At 44.6% G+C, this 23,853-nt stretch overlaps 1 protein-coding gene across 1 annotated transcript in view; it reads left to right on the top strand.

Moving 5' to 3' along the window:
* The window catches only part of PDCD4 (programmed cell death 4), a 241,564-nt gene that overhangs the window by 24,702 nt on the left and 193,009 nt on the right, over positions 1 to 23,853 (top strand). Inside the window, exons 3-4 of the mRNA XM_069239401.1 lie at positions 3,957 to 4,253; positions 17,488 to 17,582. Of these exons, the coding sequence (XP_069095502.1) occupies positions 3,957 to 4,253; positions 17,488 to 17,582 (392 nt within the window). The remainder of the gene's footprint in view (positions 1 to 3,956; positions 4,254 to 17,487; positions 17,583 to 23,853) is intronic.

The raw sequence follows: 23,853 nt of genomic DNA, 5'->3' as shown, positions 1-23,853 counted from the left end.
TAGGGGTTGGCCGCCCTGAAGCCAACCACCACCGCACACTGCCTCAAGGCTGGTGGCTGGATAACGTATATGTAGGAAGTTGGCTCTGTATGTACTATTTCAAAGTAAGAAATAGCATGCACAGAGTCCAAGGGTTCCCCTTGGAGGTAAGATAGTGGCAAAAAGAGATAATTCTAATGCTCTATTTTGTGGTAGTGTGGTCGAGCAGTAGGCCTATCAGAGGGTAGTGTTAAGCATTTGTTGTACACACACAGGCAATAAATGAGGAACACACACTCAAAGACAATTCCAGGCCAATAGGTTTTTATATAGAAAAATATATGTTCTTAGTACATTTTAAGAACCACAGGTTCAAGATTTACAAACAATACTTTTAACTGAAAGGTATTTCACTTAGGAACTTTAGGAACTTTGAATTAGCAAAATAGCATATACAGTTTTCACACAAATGGCAATAAGCTATTTTAAAACTGGACACACTGCAATTTTCAACAGTTCCTGGGGGAGGTAAGTGTTTGTTAGTTTGCAGGTAAGTAAACCACCTACAGGGTTCAAAGTTGGGTCCATGGTAGCCCACCGTTGGGGGTTCAGGGCCACCCCAAAGTTACCACACCAGCAGCTCAGGGCCGGTCAGGTGCAGAGGTCAAAGTGGTGCCCAAAACACATAGGCTTCAATGGAGAAGGGGGTGCCCCGGTTCCAGTCTGCCTTCAGGTAAGTACCCACGTCTTCGGAGGGCAGACCAGAGGGGTTTTGTAGGGCACCGGGGGGGACACAAATCAGCACAAAAAGTACACCCTCAGCAGCATGGGGCAGCCGGGTGCAGAGTGCAAACAGGCATCGGGTTTGCAATGGAGTTCAATGGGAGACCCAGGGGTCTCTTCAGCGAAGCAGGCAGGCAAGGGGGGGCTCCTCTGGGTAGCCACCACCTGGGCAAGGGAGAGGGCCACCTGGGGGTCGCTCCTGCACTGGAGGTCGGATCCTTCAGGTCCTGGGGGCTGCGGGTGCAGTGTCCTTACCAGGCGTCGGGTTCTTAGAAGCAGGCAGTCGCGGTCAGGGGGAGCCTCTGGATTCCCTCTGCAGGCATCGCTGTGGGGGTTTAGGGGGGTCAACTCTGGCTACTCACGGGTTAGCAGTCACCGGGGAGTCCTCCCTGTAGTGTTGTTTCTCCACAAGTCGAGCCGGGGGCGTCGGGTGCAGAGTGCAAAGTCTCACGCTTCCGGCGGGAAAGGTGTGTTCTTTAAAAGTTGCTTCTTTGTTGCAAAGATGTTCCTTCTTTGGAGCAGAGCTGCTGTCCTCGGGAGTTCTTGTTGCAGTTTTTCTTGAAGTGGGGAGACAGGCCGGTAGAGCTGGGGCCAAAGCAGTTGGTGTCTCCGTCTTCTCTGCAGGGCTTTCAGGTCAGCAGTCCTTCTTCGTCTTAGGTTGCAGGAATCTAGTTTCCTTTGTACCTCTGAGATTGGTTTCCTGGAGGAGCACTATGTCTGGCTTCTGTCTTTTGATATATTGGGAGACTAGTCCTCTCTTAACCTTGTCTCCCAGACCATTAACATTCCAGGAGAGGATATTAAAGCCCTGTTCTTTCTCGGGGGACATCACCCTGGCTTCATTCACGGGAGCCATCTCAAGTAGTTAATCTCAGTGACAAAGCTCCTTGACCATTTGGTCCTCCAGGAGCTGAAATGAGGGGATAGGGTAACAGTCTCGCCCATCGTATAGTGCTCAATTATTTGTGCCTGTGGGTCAGCCATGCAACTTACCAATAACAATGAACAGAACCTTCTTTTAATCAAAACCCCTCCCACCCCTCTGGCCCCTGTGAGTGTACTTCTCCATATCCCTACCCCACAAGAGTCGAGAGGTCTGTAGCGCTCCCCACCCTATCCTCCCAACAATACAAACTTGTAAAGCTTATTCACACCCCCTTAATTTTAAGGGGACCTAGACCTTCTACGGGGTGGGGGCGAAGCAGAACCATCCCTCCACTTCTCCTTGGCCTCCATTTGTGCGGCTACCCCTCCGGACTTCTAGTTCTCGGACCTCTCTCTCCGCCTCCATATTGTCAATAGCCTCCAAAAGCAGGTAGGGAGACCCCCTTACCCCCTTCTAAGTCGAGTCGACCCCCAGGCGTCAGCGAGTCCACAGCTTCATTTCCACTACACGTCCAAACTCCTGCGCTGCAATTCCCCTCTGACTCAGTAGTGCCCGCTCCTCTTTCTGCTCATCTGTGGAGCTGCCAAGGCGTGTCCCTGCCAATTCTTTGTCTCCGCCTGCCGCTGCGTATTGGAGGGACCAGTCTTTAGGTCTCGCACCTTCCTTCTCTCTGGGTGCCTTCTCAGACTCTCCACTCCCCCCTTTGGCGAGCCGGGCCGCTCCTCAATCCATCCCCAGGCCTCCTCCGGAGACTTAAAAAAGAATGACTTTCTTTGAAACAGGACCTTTAGCTTGGCGGGGAAGAGGAGCATATACTGGAGTTGGAGACCACAGAGCCTGGCCTTAACCGAGTCAAAGGTGCGGCGTTGTCTCTGAACTTCTCTAGTGTAGTACGGGAAAAACGAGGATCTTGGAATTTTCACACCTGACCTCTCCCATTTTGCAGACTTCCATTACGATCATATCTCGGTCTTGGTATTTGAGAAAACGGGCTGTCACAGGCCCAGGGGGTGCACCAGGCGGAGGGAGCCTCCCATAGCGCTCTGTGGGAACGTTCTATTACAAAGCAGGCAGAGAACTTTTCAGGTGGGAGGACTCTCCTGAGCCACTGCTCCAAAAAACAATTCATGTCAGTCCCCTCGAGTTCCTCTGCAAAGCGGAGATTATTGCGTCACGCTCGGTTTTCAGCATCTTCCAGCCGCCACATTACATCCTTATTGATGACTTCAATCTCTGACACCTCTTTCCGTAGGTCCCTGACTATGTCCTCCATTTCAGATATGGGAGACTCCACCGATGTGACACGCTCTGCCACCTTACGGAGATTCTGTCTGAGCAGGACACCTCAGAGTGCACCTCATCCATCTGCTCCTCAAGAGCTCCCCTGGATGCTTGTATCGCTGAGAGAAGCGCATTGTTGTCCGGGACCGGCGCTGGGGGGAGTCACCACTTTTGTGTATCTATCCATTTTGCCCTGTCGAGGCGGTTTAGGCTCCTTATCTCATGCCATTGGGAGACGTCACTAAGTCTCTTCGGATCACCAGTGTAAGGAAATGGCTCCCTGTTGCAGTTACCCCCCACTTTTTGCCTTCTACTGATGCTGACTTGACTGAGAATTTTGCTGGGACCCTGCTAACCAGGCCCCAGCGGCCTGACAATCCGCTGCGTTTGTGGGGGGTAGTGCACACAACCGTATGATTTATAAATGTGTGGCTTTTAGTCCTCAGACATGCAGAAACTGTTTCTTTTCATAATGCTTTTGCACTTGCTGGGAGTTAGTTCCTGTTCGTGTTAAGTAAGGGTCACAGAATAGTACAGTGGTCTCATCTGTCACCAGGTCCTGTGCTTCAAAGGGAGCACTGGCTTCCCACCTAAACATAGCAATACACAGGAGCGAAGCTTCATGTAATCAGGTTTCGCTGAAATGGTTGTGAACCACAACATTTACGCCTCGGATCAGGGGTGTACCTCTCCCATATGTCATGCTTTGCCCCTACCCATTCGTATTGCCCCTAGGACCTGTCTCCGTCATAGTGCTTTTTCAACCCCACCCACACCCACATTGGCCCTCTGTTGCCTGCCGCTCTGTCCTTCCACCACCGATTTAAAAAAAAAAAAAAAAAAAAAAAAAAAAAAAAAAAAAAAAAAAGTATAAAGCATTGGCAAGGCCAGTGGGTCTTGCCTCTGCAAGTGCTATCGACTTTCAGACCTTTAGTCTTTGTCAAAGATTTTTTTTTTCATTTTTTTTTTCATGCTAATCGTTAAACTGAAAGTAACTCCTTTTTTATTTTCACTTTTCTTCATATAGAAGCAGATAATCTGAGTGACTCGCTTTTTTCTGGGGATGACGAACATGCTGGAGTAGAGGAATTAAAGAATGAAATCAATGGCACTTGGCCAGTATCTTCTTTAACAGAAGCTCAACTTCATGCCAAAGCAAAGAGACGTTTAAGAAAGAATTCATCCCGGGATTCTGGGAGAGGTGACTCAGTCAGTGACAATGGAGATGTTGTTCGACTTGGAGCAGGAACACCTACCAGTCCAAAGCAGAAGCTTTTCGATAGAAAGTCACGCTCTGGAAAAGGACGAGGACTGCCAAAGAAGGGTAAGCTGTCCCATGTCTCAGTCCTAAATTTGTTTTTTATTTTGTGTGTATGTTAACTGTGGAAATTCTTTTTTCTTCCCTCTTGGCTCATATTATTGCATAATATATATATTTACTACTTATTGGAAGCCTAACTGAATTCTTGATGGGGTTTTCATTCTAATAATCGCATGATCAGGAGGTCACAACACTTATACCAGCTAATGCATGGTTACTGTATAAAAATTTAACTACGTTTGAAAATAATAATTTCTCCATGCCAATTAGAAGAACCAGTTTCAACTGCTGCATTTGTAATCTGTCTTATATTCCTTATGCACGGTGGTTTTCTCCATGGTGAGATTTTCTCACAGTTTATGCAGGCAGTCTCTAATCGTGTGTCCTGTATGCCTCCATCAGTGTAGTAGAATTACATATAAAGCGGTTATGATCGTGACACTCCGTTTCCCTGGATCTGTGGGATCTACCACCTGCAAATTGCAGGCCGATGAGAATTACCCCAGGATCCTTTGGAATATGTACATAGAAGGGCAGATCTATCTTTCTGAAAACCCTCCCAGTACCTATGTAACTTGGGACTGTTCCAAAGAGTGTTAGGATGCCAGCAGCTCCATACCGCTTCCAACGTGTCTGATTTTGATTTATCCTTCAATTCATGAGAATTATGTTATGGGTGTCTCTAAGTTCTTCTCTCTCTTTTTGTTCTCCCCACCACCACATTCTCTGTCCCGGTGTTTTCGTTATGGAGGCTGAGTCTAGTTGTTTAAATAGGGCAGGTATTACTTTGCATTCATGAGCCCTGTCCTTCAACATTTATTCAAAAGAAGTAAGTGGGCAGGCAACTCTAGTTTTCATCGATGAGTGGGCTGGGGTGTGGAATTTAATCAAATACCTACTGGTCCAAGGGACAGATTGCTTCATAAATCTACTTGTCCTGTAAAAAAATCCACTTGTCCCTTTGGTGACATGTAGTGGGGCGACGCATTCTGGCAGCAATCTCATCATGTAAGAGCTCTAATAGTAGCTTCTGTAAAACAACACTAGCAATGATCTTATTTTTCCATCTTTCCACAGTTCTACATACAGGGGCTGGAGGTAGTGTTAAACTATAGATCCAGGGTTGGAATGCCCTTTTGTATCTGTGCAAACCTACTAACTTTAATGGTATGGGGGTTTTCACCACCACTTCTCTAATCCTTTCCCATACTGAGAATATTTGGAAGTTTACTTTAGATAACGGCAAAAAGTGGTTGGAGGGAAAGTGAACTTGTAAACGCTCAACAGATTTTCGCATGAGCAAATTTCACATGCATATTTGCTAGTTCTAAAATATTTTCTAAGAATACAATTTCCTGGCCTACTTCTGTAAATTCTTGTGAGTTCATGAAAGCTGTACGTCTGCACGTATACCATGAATGTACTTTTGTGACCTGTTTTAGGAATTGGGCCTCTAATTAGGTCTGGCATTAACCAAAACATTTTGTTCTTTATTCAAATTCTATCCTCCTCTTTATAGATCTATTTATATATCTATCTGTCGGCTGGTTTCACTGAATGACCGCATTCTGCTCTGTCACAAGGAGAATATAAGCGCAGAAAATATTTTGTTTACTGCCAGGAACGTCTTTGACAATGTAAAAGAAAATATTTTTGCTTTTTTGCCGGTGTTTTGTTATAATGGTGAGGGCCAGTCATCTCCCAAAACAATAACGATTTACAAAAACCGTGTCAGAACAAGGCACGTATTGACAAAATCAAACAACTGACCACAAATATTTGACCTATTGGCTTTGCCAATGCCTGTCTATTTTCATGTTTCCCATAATCTTGTTGAAACTGGTTACACTGATTTTTCCATTATGAATATATTTTGGAAATACTGGCATGCATGAACTCATTTTAAGTGATGCTTCAAAGAAATGGTACCTAAACTTTCACTGTAGTTTAACAAAATATTTTTTCCTTGTTGCATTTATGGGAACATTTTATTTTGAAAGCAAAGAATCATCAATCTTGCTTTCAACCTTTTGCATATGTTTGCGTATATTTGCATCTAATCGGACCGCATTCTGGGAGCATTATATGTAGCAGTGTATTGTGTGAACTTTGATAAGGTGTGTACACATTTTTATACTTGAACTGTCAGGAGTGTAATCCGAGCTTACAACATATCTTTAGAGCGGTCATCATAATAATAAAGACTTTGCATTAATTGACCATGAATACAAGTTCGAGGAGCATTAATATATGGACACAAATATTACCTTGCTTCAGACAATGCTCTTCCCTGATTCCTGTAAACTGACAGGCAAAGGGTTTGTGCTGCTGGTGGTTGGGCCTACTTGTCCCAAGGACAAAATAAACATAAACTTGTTGTACTTGACCCCAAACAATACGTCTTGGATGTCGGCCTATAGAAATTCCACACCCTTGGAGGTAAATGCAGTGCTTTACGTACATGCTTGCAAACTTCAAATTATTTTATATGGGCATTTTGAAACCAGGGTCATCATAACACACTTTTTCTCCCTCCAATGTAGGTAATTGTGCATCCCTTTTACTTGGGGGAAGCCAGAGTATAGGAGTAAACTGAGATGGGTAAGATGTTAGGCTCAGGCTCTTCGTAACTTCTCCCACACTGACAATGTAATCCTGGTCACCAGAGAAGAATATAATCCCCAGCTCCTTTTAAGGAAGACTCAACTAAGACTCAACCAAGGGGCTTGTCGCAGAAGAGTAGATGCTATAAAGTAATGTATATAACACCATTGTTTGGTTGTCTCTACTTTCTCCACAGAAATTAAAGATGGGTAGCTTGTAATAGCACAGGATATGTGAAACTGTAAGCCTGTGAAACTGTAAACCTGTCCTGTATTATCTGTTGGTATAAAATCATGTTTGCTAATCTCAGTCCTCTTCTGCCTTATGAAATTGTATGTTAAGGGTTGAAGGGTTTGCAGTAATATTCCTGGAACAGCTAAGGGTATAGTTTGAAATACATCTAAAAGTTTGGGTAAGATGATCATTTTTATTATAGTTACCTTGTCTATCAATGAAAATATTGCCATTTCTGTAAATCTTGTTTTATTTTATTCAGAAGCTGATAGTTAAGTGTTACAATCTGTAATATAGTGTGGCTTAACTGAATTGCTAAGTAACTTATAGCCCCAGGATCCCTTGCCAAGGTAATCACCCTCTTCAGGAGGTCAGTTTGCTGATAATGGATTAAGGAGAAGGGTCTCATGAGAGTTAGCAATATTGATCTTATAGCCAGCAACAACCTGGTACTTTTCTTCCTCTCCAGTAAGGATGGCAGAGATATCAGCAAGTCCATCATGGAGACAATTATGGCGCATACAATATTTGTGAGTTTTTAACTTTTTCTTCGTCCCACCTAACCTCTTTTTATTTTTTCTCTGTCTAATGGTATTATCCAGTGGTTCTAGGGTCAGTTGAAAAAGTGGAAATGAGTGGACAGCCTTGTCTCTTGCTCTTTCTGTTGAGACTGTAGCACTGTTAACTGTAATGAAAGATTCTGGGAAGCAGTAACCTGCCAGGGCCCACTTGTGAAAGTATTTTCCTAGCACTGGTGAGAAAAGTACCCGGGCCCAAATGTCCAGTCCATGTTTGCAAACGCTGTTTTGGCATCAAGTAATAGGGCTTTGAAACGCTTAAGAATATTAGTGTAAGGAAATACCTCTTTTTGTATAGCTCCCCACCCCACACGTTTTTCGAATTATTTGTTTTTGAATGAATTCATAGAGGCCTGCAATTTAGACCTCCGCGACACTGCTCTGACCCTAAAGTGTATGTCAAATTTGCTGTACCCAGTTGGAAATGGCTAACTTACCTGTATGTCCCTAGTATATGGTACCCTTGTTCCCAGGGCATGTAAGTTATAAGGTTACTCCAGGGCGTGCAACACTGGTTGTGCAACCTCATAGGTCCTCCAGTAAAACGAGTCCCCCAGTCTGTTGCTGCAGACTGGCAGAGCAGTCGTGCACTGCTAGCATGACTTTTCCCTTTATGGCAATAGCAAAGCCACTACTTCTCTGCACATCTGTATAAATCACCCCTCTGGCAGGCCTCTCGAGCCCTAAGCCAGGGTACAACATATGAAATGGGCAGAACATATAGTTAACATGTCCCGGCTGTAAAAATGCGAAAGCACCTTTTTTATGGTGGAAAGACTTGGTCGCTCAATTGACAAACAGAGGATTACATGCAGACACCTCACCTGTGCTAACTCCTGTGGGTTGTGACTAAAATGGCCACTCCAAGGTATCAAACCACTTGTTACATAAAGCCCAACTTGTATCTCAAGTCAAAATTGATGTAACTTGCTGCAGTATGCATCTTTTACAAAGCTGCCACTTTGTTGCTTTTAAAACTCCTGTGCCATACCGGGCAAACATGGCGCCTGTTCCACACCTTCTGCCCTCCTGGAGAGACATGGCAACAACTCTCAGGAAGGAAAACAATGATGGATTGCAGGCAGGCCAGGGAGGTGTTTCCTCCGTCCTGCAGGAAGCCACATTGGTGCTAGCTCCTAAAGTCAGGCTTCAAAGGAGAAGATGCATTTGAAGGGCATATGTGTCACACTAGGGAGGGGCGCACCTGGCACTCAGACCTCAGATATCACTGACTTGGAAGAAGGACCAAAAAAGGACTGCCCTGCTGGACCTAGGGCCAGCGAAGAGAAGCTGCACTGTCAAGGACTGCGTCTGTTGGCTAGCGAAGAGAGGGTCTGTGCCTGCCATGTCCTGCTCCAGCAGAAGCTATCTCCAGAGCCCAGTCAAGTTAAGAGACTCCAAGGGACAGCCTACTGGTCTCCTGTTTGCAGCACAGGGACATAACACCTGAAGAAGCCTGCGGGGTTGGTAGCCCAGAATCTTCAAGTTGTTACCACTAATGGCATGCAGCACCAAGGATGATGTAAAGAGTTGCATCCAAATTTGCTGAACCTTGGGGTGCTGTTGGAGAGTTGCTAGGACCCTCAGAAGGCGAGCTATAAACCCAGGGAGGTTTGGCTTGTGGCCACGACAACAAGTGACTGGGCCAGACCGGAGAGGGCTTTGTGGGAGGTCGACCGTACAACCAGGACCCCATCACCATCTTCATGCACTGAGGAATCCCTACAGGAAGAGCCCTATAGACTGTGTGCATCCACAGCAGCCTTCATCCTTCGCTTTCATCCCTTGCATCAGGACCACTCTATAGGAATCCATTACAATGCAGATAAGGTGCCTGGAACTGCTGGAGGAATGCTTCGTCTATGAAGGTAACTGTTTCTAAGGACCTTTTTTATGGACATCTTTTTATTCAATTAAGGCAAACAAGAATAGAACTGCACAATTTTAAAATACATTGTAGAACAAGGACATCGCCAAAACTGGACCAATTCCCCCTAACCCTAAGGATCTGACAACCCCCTCCAGCCCCATCAAAATCTAGCCCACCCTGATAATCATTCCATTTCCCCAGCCCCTACCCGCCCCAATATCTTGGTCCATTTCTTTGGCCAGCCTCTGCTTTCATAGCCCACCCTCTCCACCAGCATGCACCAGTCCATGTCTCGCTCCCACTCCCCTAGTTGTGGTGCTTGATCTGCTCCCCGTAGACGCGCTATATTGCACTTGGCTACCATCAATCCCAGCTTCATCCAAACTTGATTGTTGCGTATGAGGAGAGTGGCATCCCAGATATTCAACAAGCACCATTTTGCAGAAACCTTCTTGTTTCTCCCCCTCTACAGCCCCTCCCCAGACATGGTTCAGGCAAATAACAACTGCTGCAGAATCGGGCAGCCCCAGATAATGTGAAGGAATATACCTGTTTGGCCACAGTGCCAATGACATAGGGCAGACGTCGCTCTTCCCATCTTTACCATAGCGGTGTGTGCATAGTAGGATCTGTGTAAAATCTTTAGTTGCACTAAGAGAAACCAAGATCGAATGGCCAGCTTCCGGGGGGACGCCAGTGCTTCAGGCCATTCGTCAATTTCTAAACTTCAGAGATCTCCCTCCCAACGGTCATGTAAGCACACCAGTGTATCAAAGGAGTTACTAATTAACTTTCGGTAGGTGAAGGAGATGGTATTGCATGGCATCTACTCAGTTAACAGCGTATCCTCCAGTGGTGATGACTCTGGGAGTTCTTACCTCTTCAGCAACGCTGTCTGTAGTGCATGTCTAATTTGTAATTAGCAGTAGGTTTCAGTTGGTGCCAGATGATATTCACTTTGAAGTTCACCAACCTGAATCACTCCCTATAGAGTCCATAGGTTCCCCCTCTTCCCCACTCCCCCACATTTAGAGGCCAATGAAATCCCATCTGTCGAAACCGGGTTGTGTCCCCAAAGTGCGTGTCCCAAAAGGAGTTGGTTTGTGTAATCAGCTCCCTGTCAGAGTTGTTTGCCCCAAGTATTTTTTAACTGATCGCATTAACACTTAACTTTGTTTTCCTTGAAAACCTAAGTGCCCAATTTGTTGAATTTGCCAAGGCTTGCTTGTGGTTGATGCTTTTAATCATCATTGCTTGTAAAAATCCATATCTCCAGAATCCTCCGATGGACCTTTTTTCATTCTAGTGTCTATATTCGTCTAAAATAGTATATTTTTTATAAATTGCTGTTGGATATCTTGAGTGTTGTGTTAATTTTCTTTTTAATCGTTTTGTTGCTGTTTAAATGCGTTTCACGTGTTCCTCTATGTAAGCCTTGCTGCTCGGTGAACAGCTATGCAGGGATGCGCTGAAGGTTTGACAGATTAAACGTAAGGGTCTTAAAGGGGTTGGTAAGTGTATTACATAGTGAGGTTGAACAACCACATCACACTACACAATTAAATACACCCCAATTCCTCATAATGAGGCAGTTCCCTGAGACAGTGAGGAGGATCTCGGGGCTACTAAAAGGGTGTTCTTGATTTTTGACAAGTGTGGTTACCTGCAGGCTTCTCTGGCACAAGGGAACATTGAAAAAAAATCACAAGAACTGTAACTCCTGAAAAGGCGCAATGGCGGACTTTGGGTTTTGTGGTCAACTTAACAACCATTGAAAGAAGGAGATATTGTTGGTATGGGGAAGATTTTCCTAAATGAAATCCCTCATTGAGAACATTGTTGAGAGATGAGGGGATGCACTCCAAGTATGAAACCTAGCCAAGAGGCTGAGAACAGTCCAAATGGAATGTAGATAAAGTGCTAAAGTCTTCAGGGGGAACTGCTTTAGAGGTTGATAAAGGAATGAGCTTAGGGGTAAGGCAGGCATCCTTGAGGTTTAACCTGGGAAGCCAGTTTCTCTCCCAGTAACAATAACTCAAGGTCTGGGTATGCTCTTTACTTTGAACGGGGAGTAGACATACAATACGTTATTATCCCACTGGTGGATGCAGGTGTCTTGTTGCTAGTCTTAGACAGTCTGATTTACTGGCATACTCAATATAAGGCGAGTCATAATTAAGGTATTAGATACCAACTGCAATGCTGACTCCTGGTTCTCCAGTTTTGGGGTATCTTTAATAGATTCACGTGCTTGAATCATTCCCCGTCATTGCAGTGACAGTCCCACAGTATCATAGTAAGCAATATATATCCGTATGATAGGCTTGCATTCTCTTTACAGCCTATCTATGTACTTTAAAAAAACAAAAAAAGGACCAGAGTTAAACAATGACTATACCATTGACGGTGCAATTTAATAAAAAAAAAAAAAACTTGTCCACAAAATCAAAACGTAAAAGGCCATCCACACTGGTATTACCTACACTATCTATGACACTTCTGTCATCTCCTCAAAGCATGTATCTTTTATTCACAGCACCCCCGATGTACCACCACTAATGCCCAGTCACTTACTGAATAACCAAGACTCTGATGAAGACCAAGGAATGTTTGATGCAGCTCATAGTCCCTCTGAATTGCACGTAAAGCATCAGGATGGCAAGGATGAACAAGAATATTAGGAGCCTGTTTAACAAACCCAATACTATGTTACATAGTGCCATCCTTGTGTGCCTCTACCACCTCCAGACATGGTTCAGGGCCCTGCTACCCTTGTGCAAGATGTATAAAGCAAACTTAAGGATTATTCTACGTTTTCCAACAACGGTTGACAGGGGTGTGGAATTTATTAAAATATCTACTTGTCCACGGGACAGGTTGCTTCTCAAATCTACTTGTCCTGTAAAAAGATCTACTTGTCCCTTTGGTGCCATGTAGTGTGGCGCCAAATTATGGCAGCAATCTCATTATGTAAGAGCTCTGATAATAGCCTCTCTGATTATGCCAGGGCTACTACCATAGTAGGGCTTGAATACTTGCAGTTTCAATCCCTACTGTAGCAATTTCCTTATTTTTCCACCTTTCTGCAGATCTGCATACTGGGGCTGGAGGAAGCAGTAAGCAATAGTTCCAGGGCTGGAATGCCTTTGAGTCTGCAGACCTACTAACCTGCATGTTTTAAAGATCTTCACCAGCTTCTCTCTAATATTTTCCCATAATAAGAAAGGTTGGACATTTACTCCTGACAATGGCAGAATTAGAACTTCTTCCAGGGTTGGGAAGAAAGTGGCTGGAGGGGAAATGAACTTGCAAATGCTCAATAGATTTTCACATAAGCAAATCTACACATGCGTATTTACCCATGCTAAAATACAGTTCACAAATATTTTATAGGGGTACGACATATACCATGGGTGCACTTTTGTGACTTTCTTTAAGAATTTGGGGCCACATGTAGGTAGGTTCAGATTTGCGACCCGCAAATTGCGAGTCGCAAATCCGAATGTAGGATGGTGTCCCTGACACAATCCGTGATTCGCAAGGGCTTCGCAAATGCACACCTCATGAATAATCATGAGGTGGGTCGCAATTTGCGACCCCCTTGCGAATGGCGGCCTCACAGGGATGGTGGCCTGCTGGAGACAGCAGACCACCATGTCTGTGACTGCTTTTCAATAAAGCAGTGTTTTTTTTTTTTTTTTTTTTATTTTTTTAATGCAGCCCGTTTTCCTTAAAGGAAAACGAGATGCATTACAAAAACGAAAAATTAAACGTTTTCGTTTCATTTTTTCAGAGCAGGCAGTGGTCCTGCGGACCACTGCCTGCTCTGAAAAAATGTTTACAGTGACATTCACAATGGGGAAGGGGTCCCAGGGGGACCCCTTCCCTTTTGTGAAAGTGTTAGCACCCATTTGAAATGGGTGCAAACTGCGATTGGCTTGCGCCCGCGTTCGCAAAACAATCCTACATTGCACTGCGAGTCGCAATTAGGAAGGGAACACCCCTTCCTAATTGCGAGTCTCAAACCCGTTTTGCGATTCGGTAACCAGGTTACCGAATCGCAAAACTGGGTTTGTGCACTGCAATGTGCTTTTTGCACGTCGCAAACAGCGAAAGTCGCTGTTTGCGACATGCAAAAAGCTACCTACATGTGGGTCTTGGTCCCTAATTAGGTCTGGTGTTAAAGACATTTTGTTTTTATTAAACTTCTATTTCTCTCTCTTTCGGCTGGCTTTACTGTGAGTGATCGCATTCTTCTCTTCCACAAGGAGCATATTGGCCCACAAAGTAGTTTTGTTCAGTGTCAGGAACTACAGTGGCAATCAGTGACGTAACGAAACTGGAGGGTGCCCCTTTGCAAAGAACATGGAGGAGCCCCCTCTCCAGACTCACTCAGGGCAGGTGCTGTGCTGAAGGGGCCCCCTGGAGGGCGGCTGCTGGGCCTTTGTTATGCCACTGGTGGCAACGTGTGCTTTTAGAGTTCAAAAACGTTTTTTTTTTTTTTTGCCAGTGTTTGTTACAATGTTGAGGGCCTTGTAGCTCCCACAACAATAAAGTGTTACAAAAGCCATGTCAAAACAAGACACGCATTGATGAAACTAAAAGACTTATAAAAATATGTCAGATCAGTTGGCTTTGTCAGTGTTTCTTTATTTTCATGCTTCCCATAATCGTGTTGAAAATGGTTACACTGATTTTCCATTAGAAATATTTTTGGGAAATACTAGCATGCATCAAAACATTTTACTAAATGACACCTCATTTGCATCTAATCAGAGAGCATTCTGGGAGCATTATACTTAGCCTCATAGCCTAAACTTTTCAAACATGTGTATACACGTTTTTTTTATTTGTACTGGAACCAACGTCAGTAGTGAAGTGTGACCTTAAAACATTTATTTACAGCACTCACCCTAATAATGAAGGTTTTCAAATAATGAACCATAAATACAAGTTCGAACAGCATTATCTTTTGGAAATACATTACCTCAACTGTAGAGAGTTCCACTCTCTGTAAACAAGCAGCCAAAGGGTTTGTGCTGCAGAGGGTTGGGCCTACTTGTCCCAAGGACAAAGTAAACATAAAAACTTGTTGCCCTTGACCCCAAACAAGATGTCATAGGAATTCCACATCCCTGGGTTGAGGGGCATCAGTCACCTACAGTGATAGTCACATCTGCACCTAAGTCCTCAGAGAATCTGCCTCCACCTCCTACTTCTAAAATGGCTGCGCAATCTTTCATTGCCACGCCCCTTTGGGATGATCCTTCCCCTACTGATGACAATGATGATCATCAGCAGAATCTGCCTCCACCTCGTACTCCTAAGATGGCTGCGCAATCTTGCATTGCCATGCCCCTTTGGGACGATCCTTACGATAACTGACAATCGTACAATTACCAACAAATGTGATGATTACCTTATTCTTCCACCTTCCCTCTCCAGTGCCACAACCATTAGATTCTCCACCGGGAGACCTTGGCAGTTTTTATATGTTGATGTAGAGTGCTGCCAAATGTTTCCAACTCCCCATTACTGTTAAACAGACTGACTACTTCTTATATGACTTTAAGGATCAGTGCAGAAAAATAAGAAACCACATATAGGGAGAAGGCATAAAAATCATGAAAAAAACAGCGACTGCCACTGACGTTCTATCCAGAGTTTCCAAGAAATGCAGAGCACCAGATGATTCCACAGCGTGCTTAATAGGACATCCTAGACCTGATTCAGTCATCACTCAGGCTGCACAATGCAGGCCTTAAAAACCCTTCTGTGCCTAACACTTCTCTGCATGATAGAGGGCAGGTGGTTGGACAAAACAGGCAAAAGATTCAAAGTGTTGGCAGAAACAACTGTCCGAGCTGCAAATTCTCTGGCCATCCTAGGCTGATATGATCACCAAATGTTGTCTGATATTGCTGGCGACCTGAATTTTCTGCCACACGGAAAGAAAACTGAGGCTATCCAGATTTTTCAGGAGGATGAAAAAGCGGCCTCTAGGATCATTAATTGTGCTATGGATATAGCATCCCCAGCAGTTGGCGGGATCTGCTGTTCTTCGACGCTAGGGTTGGCTTAAGGCTACATCTTTCTGCCCTGAAGTGCAGACAAAAATACTAGACATGCCTTTTGATGGCGATTCATTGTTCAGGTAGCAAGTCGATGATGCTCTGCAAACAATAAAGACTGACACGGACATTTAGTTCTCTTGAGACCCTCCAGTACCGTAAAACACCTTTTTGTGAAGTGCATGGCCGTGGCTTCTATTCTTAGCGCAGAGAATATCGGAGAAATCAACCCCAATCCTACCAGCAGTCCTTACGGCCCCTTACCAACAACATCAACCCTACCGAGCACCTCCGTCAGCAGCCTATGCTAAACAGCAACCAAGGAGAAGACCTCCTACGTCAACCAGAGACACCACTAGAAAACAGTGACAACATCAAAGTACCGGCTACAACCCTACTCAATTGCCTCTTGGTGCCAGAATTCCCCAGTACTTGCATCACTGGGGCAACATAACTACAGACAAATGGGTCCTAGATCTCATCGAACATGGCCACACCTTGGCATTTACTAAAATTCCACCTCAAACTCTAACCCTCCAGGAAATTTTCCAACTTCTCAACCATGGAGATTTTCTTACCAGCCTCTATTTCCAAGATGCCTTTTCACATTCTCATGCCCCCTAATCATCACAAGTACCCAAGATACACATTACCAGTTCAAAGTCCTACCCTTTGGTCTCAGATCTGTTTCCTGGGTATTTATGAAATCTCTTGCCCCACTGGGGGCCCACCTGCGACAACAAGGCATTCAAGTTTTTCTTTACCTCAACCACTGGCTGTTAAAGGCTCTATCATCCCTGCTAGAGAGACCTATAGGTCCACGACATTTAGAAAACAACTTTAGAAGTAGGACTCCAAAAAAGTGTGTATTACAGTACGGAGCCCTTCTCAGTGGAGGCAAATTCCACTTTTGTATTCATTTTTATAATGCTAATTCTGCCCTACAAATGGTGGTACTAGGATTAGGAGGCAGATGGCATGCTGTTCCAACCAGGATAGAGCATCAAGTGGAATGTGGTAGGGGGCAGATGATTCTACTAATTCTAGGGCTTTAGCAAGGAGACCGGCAACGCACGGTTGCCTGTAATGGCAGGTCTTAACACCCTTGCTCATAGCCTGGTCCGACTTCCATACAAAGGTATACGTTTTGGGATCCAGACCCGAGGACCATGTATGCTGGAGCTGGGACATTCAAAGCTCATTCGGCCACAGACCTCTCTGAATAACTGTAGACACTGTAGTCGTCAACACGAGAGTCACATGCCCTAATTGGAACACTAATGAGGGCATATGGAGAAAAAAGAGTTTCATATCCTTAAGTGAGATGCATCTTTATTGAGAACCAGCTGGGAATTACCGAATGGTAAACCTTGGATTTTAAATCTAGGTAAGTTAAGTGAACCACAATTAAACCCATTATGGCAAAACAATGCCAGGTTTCAAGAGAAGCACTTTTCTACTAATTGAGCCACAAGAAAGAAGGCATAGTCTTGTCTGCACTGCCTTGTATTCTGTGGCTTCGTTTGATGTCATCAGTGTTGTCTATCTTGGTTTATTTGAATGTTGCTGTTGGCTGCGCAGTCTAGCATAAGTATTGTGTCATTTTGGCCTCTACAATATGTGCATCAAAACCACCATTCATTTAAAGTAGTTTCACTTTTTTATTATTTTTTCCTGGCAAAGATAAGTGTGAATAAAATAAAGGTTGCTCTTTCATATTGTTTGGCTTATGAGGGGAATGGGTATAACATTGTCGATAAGAAATATTTAGTGAGGTTGGCAGGTTTTGACTGAAAAAAACATAGATAAATGCAGTGATGTAGGTGATTTCAAAGTTGAATTGTTTAAATGTTTGTCTAAACTGATGTCATTTTTCTCAGGTGGTGCTGGAGGTAAAGGTGTGTGGGGTACACCTGGACAAGTTTATGATGTGGAGGAAGTTGATATCAAAGATCCTAATTATGATGAAGACCAGGTAAGAACCCTACATAAACATCTGTTCACATTGGCTAGGATAAAAGGCCAACTAGTCAAATTATTTTCTGTGGTATTTTTTTCTGTCTGATAGATACTTCTAACTGCAGATTTCCCATCTTTGAAATATCCCTAGGTGTCAGACTTGATTTGGAAGATTTAACAGCAGCGGACCTGTATCCTGTAGGTGGTGTCATGTGGCTCTGCACTGATTGTGTGCCCCTGAAATGACAAACAACCTTGAAGCATATAGGACCCACCTCTGTGCGCTCAAATCAGTGCCTCTCTTTCTATGCTTTTGTACGTGATAGTAAAGGTGATGAGGGGAGTTTTTTCCCCAAGATTATGACAATGACTTTTCATTTCTGGACAAGATGCCAGTGAACTGGACACTGAATTGAGTTCTCCCAGTAGACCACCAACATTAGAAAATGTGCCTTTGCTGTGGTGATGAGACATATGCGGGAGGATGTAAATATTCAGTTGCCTATTACATTGGTTAATATAATGTTTTCAAGAGGTTTTACAGCCTGGTCAAACCTCATCAGAGCCTTTACTTCACTTTTCGGAGGTCCTGACGGACACCCTCGTAGGCACCTAGACTAAGTCCTGTCTCTATACTCTGAACAAGCTGGTTTCCAGATACCACAGGTTGGTGCCAGCTGACCCTGATTTTCTCACCCATCCCACTACACCAGAGTTCAGTGGTTCAAGCTTCCACCAGTAGGTTGGATCCAAACTCTTTCCCCGAATACTCCCTCTGACTGAGCCAAAGCAACTTGAGACCTTTTTTAAGCTGAGGATTTCCTCAGCCAGCTTAACACTCTTGGTCAAGTGCAGCTGGTTGCTGGGGAGGTGTACCCGTACCTTTGCGGACATGGTTGGAGAGATCTTGCCTACTGTCCTTGAAATTGTAAGACAGTTTGGCTCAAACCATCCACGGTGGTCAAGATGTGGCTAAATCTATTAGCTTCTCTGGACTGGACACCCCTTATTCCTTGGGCAAAGCATGTGGCACTGTCGTGAAGCTTTGGCAGCATGCTTCATTGCAATCCACAGGCTTGTCTGGAGACTTGCAAGCCTCTTAAATGGGAATACCATTTGATGGTTTTCGCCTGTTTGGTGAGAAGGCTGATTCGACATTGGAACGATCTAAATAAAGCCAGGCCACAGCACTTTCCCATGGCCTTTCTACTCCTGCAGAACAGTAGCCTCCTCATTTGCACTCCTTTGAAGGCTACTTCAGAGATCTGTTTCCTGCACCAGACATGCCAGTTTTTCGGTAATGGGAATCCTGTAGACAATCCCCAGGCCATTATGGGTAGAGCTAAGTTTTCCCTTGGCGGCGCACAACCATCCTGTGGGAGTGAGGATCAAAAGGTTCCTCCAAGGGTAGAAAAATATAACATTAAAAAGGTGTGTTCTCGAACAGCAAGTGATGCTAATCCTTGCCATTCCTTTTCAGCCCACTGCACCGCTGTCCTACAGCCAAAGGATGCCTTCGTCCATGCTGTGCATCCAGAAGGGCAGGCCCCTTATGGCCTTAGAGAGGGTCACAACCCAAGAATTTAGGACTGGCTGTTTCTGGTGTTAATTCCTCTTGCTGGAAAAGGATGGAGGCCATTGTGTCACTTTAGATTTCTGCTCTTAGAATTCCTTCTTGTGGAAGAGCAAACTCAAGATAATAGGCTGGCCTAGGTTCTTTCTGCCCTGGATCTTGGCTTAGGACCTGCAGGACACTTGCCTTCATGTACCTTTCTACAGTGCCACTGACGTGGCTTGTGCTTCATGGTGAACAGTGTTCTCAATTTGGCTTCATCACACCACTCTTCTGTTCACAGTAGTGATGACTGTGGTGTCAGCACAACTCCTGTGGTCAGGGAACCATTATTCCCCTACCTCGCTGATTGCCTGTGACAAGCCCACCTTCAAAAACCAGTCATAGATCCATCTCCAGGTGATGGTAAACCTCCTGACATCTTTGGGATTCACAATTAATGTGCCATAGTCATTCCATAGTCCCCGGACTCCTTTGTAGAGGGTCTCCTTCATTGATGCCATTCTGGATAGGGTGCAAATAAGGGCCTTCCCTACACCACACAATGAGTCCAGGACATTCAGGCTGTAATCCAGATATTCAAGATATTTCAGCCTCTGTCCGGGGTCTCAGTGAGAGTGACTCCAAAGCTGCTGGACTACTTGCCATCCTGCTAGTTGATCATGCGAGGTGGCATATGGGGGCTCTGCAGTGGAACCTGAAGTGTCCGTGGGTCCAGCACCAGGGCAACCTATCTGATTCCATCCCGGTTTAGGAAGAGCCTGCAAAAAACATGCAGTGTTGGCTCAACCGCATTTCGACCAGAGGCAGGCCTCTCTCCCTGCCCTACAGCGAGGTATTGGTGGTGGCAGATGTCACTGCTGTGATGGGAAGGCCATCTGGAATAGGTGGAGATCAGAAAATTTCAAGTGAAGACTGTTCTCCATAACAGTGTGATGGCATTGCAGGCCTTTTTTTTTTCTCCCTCCCCTTGCCACTGAGGGTATTCCTACCATCCATTAAAGGGAGGCTTGATTGGGTTCCCACGGTCAACTCCACCATCATGTGTTACTGTAACAAGGAGGGCAGGGTGGAGTCCTGGGTCCTGTGCCAGGAGATGCTTTTCCTCTTGAGCTGGCTGGAGCTAGGGGGCATTTCACTGGTCGTGAACCACTTGGCTGGAGGTTTGAATGCCAGGGCAGATGAGCCAACCGGTGGTGCCAGGCGTATCACAAAAGGCAGTCACACTCAGGGGTGGCACAGGGCATCTTCCAGTAATGTGGGATACCCTGGCCAGATCTTTTTGCCACAGAAGGGAAAAAGCACTGTCGAAATCCTGTGCAGTGGAGTTTCCAAAAAGGCTGTTGTCAGAGGCTCATTCCAAATAGAGTAGACCAATAGACTTCTGTACACCTTTTCACAACTACCTCTCTTGTCCCAAAGAACATCAGGAATGACCTGGGTCAAGTAGTCCTAATGGCTCCGGATTGCGCAAAAAGAGTGTGGTTCATGCAACATCTGGGCTTGAGCATCTGTCCTCTGAACATGATCTCCAGTGTCCTGAACCTGCAAAATCTGCACCTTCATACTTTGAGATTGAGCAGCAGCTGACTGCATTCCATGTTTCTCCTGAAGTTGTGTATGTCATTCTGGCCGCTAGACATCCTACCATGTCTGTATATGCTGGTCACAACTTTGTAGCCTGGTGTGGCACCCAGAATACAGATACATTGCAAGCTAAACTTTAGGGTGTCCTACTGTTTGTCTTATCTTTGCCCCAGCAAGGAGTTACATGTTATATGTCAGCCCTTTAAACCTTTTAGGGTTTACGAGACCAACCGTCTCTGTTCAAATCACTCATTGTGATGAGATCTTTGAAAGGTTTGAATCTTTTATTTCCTCCAAAACCCTTAGTGATGCTACATTGGTATCCAGATTACGATACTAATTTGGTTCTTACTTTCTTCATTTGTACACCATTTGAACCCATGCACAGCTGTGGGCTTCACCTCCTAACTCTGAAGACTGTGTTTCTTTTCATTTCTGGCTCATCATAGGAGTGAGCTTCATGTTCTCTCTGTGCACCCTCCTTATACCACCATTTTCCCAGACAAATTGGGTACTGCAAACCAAGGCAGCTTTTTAGGTTTGGCTTGCACAGCGCGTGTGCTGAGCTAGCAAAATCTTTAAGGGGGCTTAGAGCCCACCCATTATTTACCTTGACTAATAATTGGATGGCTCCCTCTTAGCTCCTACTCCACATTACTTACCATTGGCTGGCTCCCACGTGGTCTCCACACCGCTCTACTTAATATTGGCTTGCTCCCAAGTGGCTTTTTGCTGGTCAACTTCTCCTTACCTCAGTCATCGTATCATGGGCCCAAGTACTACTTCCGGTACCCGTCTCCTCCACTTGCAGCAGGTGCATGTTAATAGATACCTAGCAGTTGATACGAATAAGTGTGGAGGCAATCTTTTTTTTCTCCCTGGCGCTCTGGGTCCATGGCTGCACTTAACATGAATTATTCGAGCAGCCCAGAAATCGCCTTCCTCTTTTTCCTCACGTTGTCTTTAGTTTTAACTAGGCCATTGGCTTCAGCATGCGTGCTTCTTGATCTGGGGGCTTTGTTGTTGCCGTTGTGTCTGAGGTGTTTTTTCTTCAGCTGAAGGGTGAGGGGTTTTAAAAGCACATGAGAGAGACTTTCTCCGGAGGCATGGGAAAGGCTCTGTTACATTGTGTGTGGAAGTAGGTGCCCCCCCCCCCTCCCCCCAAGAGGAAGTTCCTCTGCTGCCCCTGCTTTTGAAAACATGAATTCCGCCCCACCGCCCTCAGCTTTTCCTGGAGGGAAACATTTGTTATCCATAATATTGTTTTCAAAACCTTTGTGATTTCAGACCAAGGAATTGCAGAAGCATGCTGATTAACATCTGAGCACAAAAAGACATAAAATAGCCGAATTCCGCATTTACATATATTTCCTGCAAAATGCCGTGTGCAGTCAGTATTCATTTTGATTTGTATAAGCATGGGCAACTGACGAAAATGTGCACTTCCCCGTTCTAACCACGAGACACTGGACAGAGTCTCAAATATTCCAAATAGGTTACATCTCATTAACCGGTGCTGTGGCTATGTTAAAGAGAGCCGGGATCACGAGAAAATGATCCCATTTACCAGACCCTCCCCAACCTCCAAGCCCACAATTACGCATGAGTTTGTATTCCTAATGCAACTGCATGCGCTTCACAACTACAAATAACATTTCACAAAAGACCGTCCTGGTAATTGCTGTCTTAACAAGAAAGCACAACTCCCTGCTCACCTCATACAAAATCTAGGACCAATTCCACAAACGTGCATTGGCAAAGCCAACCAGTTTCACCTCTGCAAACTCTATTGGCTTTGTTAATGCTTTTTAACCCGTTACTCGGCAGCATGTCTTAAAATGTTAAAAAAGCGCTATGACGCACCCAGTGTTGATTGCGTCATACCACTTTCTTTCTTTGTTTTTTTAAATTTAAGGCGTGCAGCACAAAGGCTCATGCTGCTGTGTGACATGTCTAATTAAACTTTGACAAAACCCACACATTTTATGTATTAAAAAAGCAAACATTGGCAAAGCCAGTATGTTTTGCTTCTGCGAAATCTATTGATTTTTTTTTGTTGTTGTTCTAAAAATACAACATTTTAGACATATTACACAACAGCATTACCTGTCGTGCAGCGTCTTAAAGGTTAATAAAAATGCTATGATGCAATCAGTGCGGGTTGTGTTGTAGCACTTAGAGAAATGCTGCAGAGCAGTTTGCGCTGTTGTATAACCTGTATAAACAACATTCACAAAACCAATACATTTTGCAGAGATTAAACCTATTGGCTTTGCCAGTGGTTGTTTAGGTCTGGTGTTAGTCAAAACCTTTTTATTTCACTAAAATTGTGTATACATACAACATACTTGCATAAAGGGGCTTTTAACCATGCTCTTCATCCATTGGTATGTTGTTGTATCATTCATGTTTTCTTTCCTCCCACTGCAGCATAAAGCATGAGGCAGTGGGTCAGCCTACTTTTGCCACGGCCTAACTTCATTTTGAGTGGCTGTATTTATCCCCTCCGTAAGGAGCCGGTGTTTTATTTTCACTTTATTACTTCAGTGTTATCTTTATTTGTAGAGCCGGATGTGACAGCAGGACATTTTCTACCAGACAAGAGCACAGGGCTCATTCTAGTTCCTGTCTCCTACCAAAGCTGTTGCAAATTCTTTTTGAAGTAGCTTTTGTTTATCTGACTGCTGCTTTTTCACACCATAACAGCAGCTTACATGAATTCTGAATATAAGCTTGTGCGCGTGCTCTGTCTTTGCAACCCTGTCTGTCATTTTTCTTTCTATTTTTCTTTAAGGCAAGAGGCTGGCAGCCAATGCCGGATGACTGTATTTAGTTTTAGTCCAAGACCTTTTGATTTTAGCAACTTTCTGTGTACAACATAGTTACATATATGGGAGTTTCGACTAGTCTTCGTCCATGAGTCTATGCTTCTGATATTCACATTTTTCTTCCAGCCACTCAAGCATGCATCAAGTGGCAATTTGTCAATCCACTTCTGCCATAGGAGCTGCACTTTGAGTTATGGCTTGTTGCCCTTTCACCAGGAGGACACCAACACACAGTTTTTCTCTTCAGTGCCAGGGAGTACTAGGAAAATGTGTGGCTTTTGTTTTTTTAAAACTATAAG

Source organism: Pleurodeles waltl, chromosome 6, assembly GCF_031143425.1.
Source record: "Pleurodeles waltl isolate 20211129_DDA chromosome 6, aPleWal1.hap1.20221129, whole genome shotgun sequence".
NCBI classification, from domain to species: Eukaryota; Metazoa; Chordata; class Amphibia; order Caudata; family Salamandridae; genus Pleurodeles; species Pleurodeles waltl.
Note: the sequence above shows the minus strand (reverse complement) of the source record. Positions and strands in the feature narration are given on the sequence as shown.